At 45.6% G+C, this 7,958-nt stretch overlaps 1 protein-coding gene across 2 annotated transcripts in view; it reads left to right on the forward strand.

The window, feature by feature from the left end:
• Positions 1 to 6,296, forward strand: part of LOC132472426 (cytoskeleton-associated protein 5-like) — a 30,180-nt gene extending 23,884 nt beyond the window's left edge. For both annotated transcript variants that reach the window (XM_060072028.1, XM_060072029.1), the window contains 6 exons: positions 1,277 to 1,387; positions 1,472 to 1,546; positions 2,169 to 2,313; positions 3,988 to 4,098; positions 4,821 to 4,921; positions 6,070 to 6,296. In XM_060072028.1, the coding sequence (XP_059928011.1) occupies positions 1,277 to 1,387; positions 1,472 to 1,546; positions 2,169 to 2,313; positions 3,988 to 4,098; positions 4,821 to 4,921; positions 6,070 to 6,267 (741 nt within the window). In that variant the 3' untranslated portion in view covers positions 6,268 to 6,296. The remainder of the gene's footprint in view (positions 1 to 1,276; positions 1,388 to 1,471; positions 1,547 to 2,168; positions 2,314 to 3,987; positions 4,099 to 4,820; positions 4,922 to 6,069) is intronic.
• The last annotated feature ends 1,662 nt before the right edge of the window (positions 6,297 to 7,958 follow it).

The following is a 7,958-nucleotide window of genomic DNA, read 5'->3' on the forward strand; positions in this document are numbered from 1 at the left end:
CCATCAGCGGATTTGCTTCCAAGTTCACCCGGGATCCCATGGGATCAGCAGTATTGCTTTTTTTTGTGTTTTCGGGACATGCATAATCCTGATGAATTATCTTGGTATCAAAGCAGTTCCACTGGTCATTAAAAATGATTTTTTTAACAACGAATAAGCCTGCCAGGACACAGCAACAGCCATCGTTGGCTGGTTGGAAGCCCACTCAGCACAATTATTAAACAATACTTTATTATCGCACAAAACTTATTTAATTCATTCTAGTGATGTAGAGATCTCAATATATTCAGAGCCGTTCTACCAAAGTTAAATTGCTTGTTATTAGACCGGGCTCATTGTTCAGGGATTGGTTCTTGTGATGTGCTTCTTTTTTTTTGTACATCAATACAGAAAAAAAGAAATATGTGGATTTCTTTTTTAAATTCATGTTTTATTGAAGAGCGTGATGTAAGATGTTAATTGAGGAATCGAGTGCATTGGTGAGGGAAGTCTCCCTACTGCTCAGAATCAGGAGAGGCCAGCTCTGTACGACTACTACAGAGAAACTTCAAGCAAAAAATCCTCATTTGCATCTATCCGCAGTCCTAGGTCTTCCAAGGTCCCATTTTTGTTTGACCAACACAGACCACCGCCTCACTTCTGGTTATTGCACCTGTGTGCTATTTGTCTGTAGTCTTTGCGTGTGTAGTGCAGCTTTTTGACCAAGAGGCAGGCAAAGCAGCAGTTGGCCTCAGTCACCACTCTCTCTCTGACTTACGTTTGGTGTGTCTGGACCTTAACTGATGCCAGTCCAGACCTTAGGCGTCCCTGTCCACCAAGTATCCTCAGTGTTGGTCTAAATGTATTATGGACCAGGGAAGAAATGACCGAGGTAATTGGTACAGAGCACAAAAACTATCCCATTTCAGGTTCATATTGTTATTGATGGTGGGAAGATTGATGCTTTCTATGTTATGTAAATAAATGTATTGATGTGGTTCATGCAGCTTTTGGTTGATAAAGTCGTGCCTTCAAACCTATTTTTACGTCCATAAAAAATAGTACTTAGCCTTGTGTAGCATCTTATCCTAGCTAGCTTTGTTGTATACTGGGAATGGGGTTAACCTAGCGAAGGTTAGTACTTGGATCTATGCACATCCCTACTGTACCGACAGCGATGTATCATTGTTTCTCTTTCTTCTGAGGAATGTACTTTGTCGCTTTGGATAAGGGCGTCTGCCTAGATGCCCTGAAGGTCAATGTGAAGTGTTATTGAGCAGAGGCTTGGTTTGTGTAGATCCTGGAGCACCTGACCCTGGTGAACCGCAGTGAGTCGGACCTGGAGGCCCAGCTGAAGAAAGCCCTCAAGTCGCCCGCCAACAAGACGGGGCCGGCCCTGGAACCCGCGGTACGTACTCCCCAACACACTGCCTTTGACCGACGCGACGCGCCACGGCATCGGCCCGAGTAAACACCTCATCCTCCGCAACAGGGACAGAAGAGCAAAGGGGACCCGGACCTGGACCAGATCCTCAAGAAGATCTGCTCCAAGAAAGCCGCCCAAGAAGTGAGTGGGCCTTTCTTTACGTCAGCGTGAACGTCGTGGTGTTAATATCGCTCGACAACATTGTGACCACCGAGACCGTTCTCCACTGCGGTGACCCTGGCTCGGGAGGTAGAGCAGTTGCCATGCAACCGGAAGGTTGCTAGTTCGATCCCCAGCTCCTCCTAGCTGAGGTGTCCCCGAGCGAGACATTTAACCCTAACTGCTCCCGACGAGCTGGCTGTCGCCTTGCATGGTCGACTCTGCCGTCGGTTAGGGCTGGGCGATTAATCGAATTTTGATCGCGATTTTGATTTTAGCGTCAAACTAACAGCTGGATACATATCTGAATATCGTTTTAGATTGTAACATTTTCTTTTTGACCATTTTGTGTATTTTTTTCGAGCTCTAATTTCAAAGTTCTCTGTTACAATTTTTTTTTATCTCTGAGACATGCTGAATTAATACCCCATGTTTTCAAACTCGAATGTAATCGTTTGCATAATCGTGATTATGATTTTTCCCGGCAGGTTAATCATAACCTGCCGAACGTGTGTCAACGTGTGTGTTAACTGATGTAAGTCGCTCTGGATAAAAGCGTCTGCTAAATGCCCTGATTGTAATCGTACTCTGCTGCGCTCTGCAGGGCCTCATGGAGCTTTGGGAGCACAAGCGAACGCACCCCGACGTGGACCTCAGCTCCCTACCGCCCACGTGGCAGAGCTTCATCGAGAGTGGCCTGGCCAAGATCTCCGCCGAGAGGCGGGCAGAGTGCCGTCCTCCCACCACAGGTAGGCACCGCGCCACGTGTTGGATCTGGGTTCACACCTGAGCTGGAATAGGGGTGTGAACGGTTACACAACCCTTTTTTTTTTTTTTTTTTGTGTACACGATTAACCGTTTTTTCTATTAATAAATTATTTTTTTTGTTTAGTTTTTTTAAAGTGGACCGCAGTCGCGCTCACTCGGTTTAACTTCGTTCAATAGGGGGATTATTTGTTTATCAACACGGCGGAATGCGCGAGCAGAATGATCGCAAAGAGATTTCGTTTGACCGGTTGGCATGGTTATCTCCGTGTGGTTAATTTGCAGTTGCGCTGTTAATTAGGATGTTGTCAGCTTACTGTTTCATTAAACTGTAATCAGAAAACTTATTCTTATTATTCTTCACCGCGCCATTCGTTGGTGAAATGAATGGCGCGGTGAAATCATTTTTTTTCGGTTTTCATTTACAGATTTTCGCTAATCTATGGCGACACATTAGTGCCATAATTCACTAACGTGATAAAAGATGCATTCGGGCGTATTATATTATTCCACACGTGTAGATATTAACTGCGAGCGCGCAAATGATCTCTGCGCGCGCAAAACAGCCTATCGCGCGCGCAAATTACCACAGCGTGCGCAAAACAGCCTCTCGCGCGCGCAAATTACCTCAGCTCGCGCAAAACCTCTTGCGAAAGATGTTTTTACGCTCTCGCTCAAATTTAATTTTGGCACTATGGGGGAGGGAACCATGGTAGGGCGGGCTTTCCTATGATTGGCCGTTTCTGCTGCGCGATATTTGATTGACAGCCCTCCTCAGCCCTCCTCTCATTCAATTCGGAATTGTACAGTAAATGGCTGAAACGATAGTTACGTATTGTAACTCCAGATTCTATGAGTATAGGCGCAGCCTATACTCATAGAATCGGCCATAGATGTGTCGGCCTCATTGTCCTTTAAATAGCTGAAGAAAAGCTGTTTATTGGGAGCAGAATGTCCGCCGGCGCCCGACTATATCTGCGAAATGCGGACGTCGTTGAGGCACGCCGCACGCGGACGTAATTGAGGCCCACGCTGTTGGTGGTCGGGGATTACAAAATGTTCAGTGCTACGGCTCACGCCTAGGGATAACCCAATAGCGATAGCCTTAAAAGGCTGCGCCTTTACTCATAGAATCTAGAGTTACAATAAGTAACTATCGTTTCAGCCATTTACTGTACAATTCAGAATTGAATGAGAGGAGGGTTGAGGAGGGCTGTCAATCAAATATCGCGCATCAGAAACGGCCAATCATAGGAAAGCCCGCCCTGCCTTGGTTCCCTCCCCCATAGTGCCAAAATTAAATTTGAGCGAGAGCGTAAAAACATCTTTCGCGAGAGGTTTTGCGCGCGCTGAGGTAATTTGCGCGCGCGAGAGGCTGTTTTGCGCGCGCTGAAGTAATTTGCGCGCGCGAGAGGCTGTTTTGCTCGCGCAGAGATCATTTGCGCGCTCGCAGTTAATATCTACGCGTGTGGAATTATATAATACGCCCGAATGCATCTTTTATCACATTAGTGAATTATGGCACTAATGTGTCGCCATACTAATCGGTTATGATTTACTAACCGGTTACACGTGTACCCGTGCACACCCCTAGTTCATACCTGAGCTGGCGTTTTGTCCACCCACGCTCATGTTGTTCTCACGGTGTGTTCCTCTAGGCCTGTCCAAGCAGGGCGGCACAGAGGAGGAGCCGTCGAACTACAGGGAACGGATGAGAGCCGTACTGCAGGTCGCCGGCTCGTACAACGAGGAAACCCTTCCCAGCGCAGGTGTGGGAAACGCGATCATGCAATCGCATAATCAGCCAAAGTCGGCATATTCATGCGGGGGCCAATTTTTTTTTCAAATATGCTGCACTTTCACCGCATAAATTGCCGATTTCCGAACGAAATATGCGGGGCTTGCATGATTTCATAATCCCCGCATTTTTGTCACATATATTTTAGCAGAAAGTTGAAAATGTTGCGTTTACTTCACACGAGAGCAGCCATTTCCCCCTGTTGCCATGGGAACGTTATGAAGTGACGTAATTACGCGACGTGAACGTCGTCGAAGAGCTGGATTTTTTTTTCCGCAAGTTCTCGCACTTTCATCGCATAAATATGCCGCATATTTCATCGCCGTGCCGCATAATCAAGGATTTTTGGCCGCAAACAATCACAAAAAAACACCGCATTTTTCTGGAGGAACTGATAAGTACATTTGTCTTAAGAAGTGAGACAATATATCGATGTTGGTACAGTAAAGATGTTCATAGAACCAAGGGCAAGTACTAACGATCGCTAGGCTAACCCATTCCCGTATACAGCAGTGACGGCAGCTACGGCAGATGCTACGCAATTAAGTACTGTGAATAGTTACAATGTACATTAAGTGCGTACAGTAAGTGTGTACATTAATGTCTGATCAAGTGCATTGATTTTTATTTGTAATGTTTTTCAAAATGGAAAAAGTCAAAACGAGTAACCATTGCTTCTCTGCTTCCTTTAAGGTGTTAAAGTCAGCGTTGACCAACCGGAGCTCAGGCTCGTGGACTACATGGAGAGATTCAGGATACTCTGCGAAAGGCCCGGAATCGAGAACAGGCCGATGGTACAGCCGTGTGGGAACTCCTTATCCGTCTATCTTCCACCCTTTTAGAGGGGATATAAACTAGTATCGGCTCTCAACTATATTTATATAGCCGTACTACAAATGCCCCGATGGATAAACCCAAACCCTACGAGTGTTCTCGCCCAACCATAACGGTCGTGCGACTGTCCATTGCAGAGACGTAATGGTTAAGGAGGCCGTTGGCGTTGAGTCGCTTTGTAGTCATCATAAACACTGGTAGCTAGCCGGTTAGTCATTCGGGTATCGGCGCTCTGCTGCGTTGAAATGAGCTCATCTCAGAAATGTTGTAATTGATGCACGACGACCGCAATCTTCCTCGTGTATGGCGTGGCATTGAGAAACTAATTTGAATGGCCTTTCTTTGGTCGCTCCAGTGAGGAAGGCGCCGTTTCATTAATACGTTTTACTATCTGCATAACGGGCGTGTTCCTAAAAGCAAATCATTTTTGTATTTGAAAAGAGCTTTTAATCGCGTCGTCGTGATTTCGATGTCTCTTCACGCGGGGTGACGCGGGGGTCGTGATTTCTGCCTGCCGCCCGGCAGGCCTTCAGGGTTCAGGCTCCATTAAACGATGTGGAGCTTTACGAGCGGTCATAACCTGTTCTTAACGCGGTGGCACTCCCTCGTCAGCGCGGCGGGAAGCCTGATTGGTAAACGTGAGACGCTCTGCGAGGAGAAGATATTAAAAAATCCTTTTGTGTGTGTATTGGACCACCTTAATGATTTTAATCTAGCATCACCAACGAATGAGGAATTAAAAGAAGCGGCACTTTACAGGTTTTTGGTTGTTTTTATACCAGTTATTTCACTATATTTGATAGAACCAGTTGTTAAATTTTTAATGAATGCCCCCCACCAGAAAACCACCTTCCAGGCTCAGAAGTTGTGCTCGCTTTCAGCCCTATAATATAAAGTAGTCCGTAGCCAAACCAGTGCATAAAACGACTAAAAGATCGACGGTTGTTATTCAACCCGACTTAAAGGAGTTGTCCTTCAGAAAAAGGCCCTTTTTAAAAGTAGTGGCCACTCCATAGGTAAACGAGCATCTACTCCGAATCCCAGCGACTGGTCGAGCGCAAAGGTACACTCGTCAAATCTCGGTTCTCTGCTCTCCCCCGTCACACAGGAAGAGCCCAAGAGCGGCTCGGTGAAGTCCCCATCCCGCGGCGCCTCTTCGCTGTCCTCCCTCACGGCGTTCAGCGGGTCCTCTCGGCCCCCGAAGAGCCCCGCCCGGCCGGCCGCCCCGGCCCCGGCCCCTAGCGGCGGCAGCAGCAGCCTCGACGACATCCGCCGGAGGCTGGAGAGGATGAAGAAAAACCGCTGAGTCCGGCCTCTCCTCTCCCTCGGCTTCGTTTGCACAGTGTCTTTGTCTTCATTTTATTGTACCATGTTCTTAATATACTTTTCCTTGTGTAACAAATAAAATGTGATTTTTAAATTGACTACATATGGTGTCCTCGTTAATACAACGATGCTCAAACTATGGCATGATCAAGGTGTCAGGTGGGCCAGTTTAATGTAAATGAAGGGTTGAACAATGCCACAACATATTGTATGCTGCATTTACATCCTGTGGATCATGCTCAACAGAGCTACTTGGTTCATATCATTTGTAAATTGTTACTATTGCATTTCTCTTTTGGTAGAAAATAACTTTCATATTCTCATGGACTCTCTCGTGTCTGATTATCGTGGGGTCCTCTAGGCCTCTATAATGAGCTCCGAAAAATGAACAGAACGTGCACACTGCTCGCATCTATGAAGAGTACATTCAGTGAGACTGCGTCGCTCAGAAGGAGAATAGCTGTTGAAGGCGTCCTGAGTTAGTGGTGATTGCTTCTGCTCATGCGATCATATAGTTTTTCACTTGTTGCCATGACCTGGGGGAAAAAAACTGAACTACCAGGAAGAAAAGACGGCAGCTTGAATCAAGGCTACACTACTGGGAAAATGGTGACAGCGAGGCATCCATTAGGATACACGTGGCTAGAGTTGAGGGCTTTAATATTGGGATGGGTTCCTTTTTTTGGACATTTTGATGGGATATTGTCTACCCCAGTGATTATGGATGAGCTCAAAGCCCCACACATTTTTTTCCCTCCACTCAATCTTGTATGGCATTTTGATGGTGAGACCTTTGGCATAGTGCCATTTCAGACAGACACGGTTGTCTGTCAAGTCCTGACACTGGAAGGGCTACAGTGATGAATGTCATTAATCTGTGCCTCGATTTACTCTGGTTCACTAAAGAGTGAAGTGTGTGGGTTTAAATAATTGACCAACAGCCGAGCCTATACAGCCTGTAAACAAAGACATTTCCAGGATCTAATTTCTGAGGTTGCATCCTCTTCAATCTATATTTGTTTAATCAAACCATTAAAAACACATCATTCACGTGCATGAAGTTACCGGTTGTTTCCTGGAGCAGAAGCCTCGGTCAAACAGAAAGTGGACGTGTTTGTTACTTAAGTATCATCCAAGTAGAGGCTTCAGTATATCCTCACATGTTTAAATAACCGTAGGTGCCGTTGTCCCTTGACCTATATTCTAACCCTGTCATAAATCGAGTGCCTTTTGAGAATATACCTGTACTTTAAAAATAGAACTGAATTGATTTAAATTGAATAACTAGATTGGTTACATAAATGCGACGTTGCGTGTGGGGTTTTCTGATAACAAGACCATTGTTGACCAATCCAAAGTGAGCCCTTGCCCCGGACAGGTCAGTATGGCCATAGCACAACACCCTGGTGTACCCCTACTACCCCTGGGGTACAACTGTACCCCTACCCCTGGGCAGAGGTGTCAAAAGTATTCACATTCATTACTCATCTATACTAGAAGTATAGATACTAGCGTTTAAAAACACTTCTGTAGAAGTTGAAGTATCAACTCAAGCTTTTTACTTAAGTAAAAGTATAAAAGTAGGCCTACTGGTTTCAAAACTACTTATTAGTATAAGTATTAAAGTAAAAGTAATGCAAGGGGGAAAAAATGTCATTAAAGACAAAAGCT

The sequence above is a fragment of the Gadus macrocephalus genome, chromosome 14 (genome assembly GCF_031168955.1).
Source record: "Gadus macrocephalus chromosome 14, ASM3116895v1".
NCBI classification, from domain to species: Eukaryota; Metazoa; Chordata; class Actinopteri; order Gadiformes; family Gadidae; genus Gadus; species Gadus macrocephalus.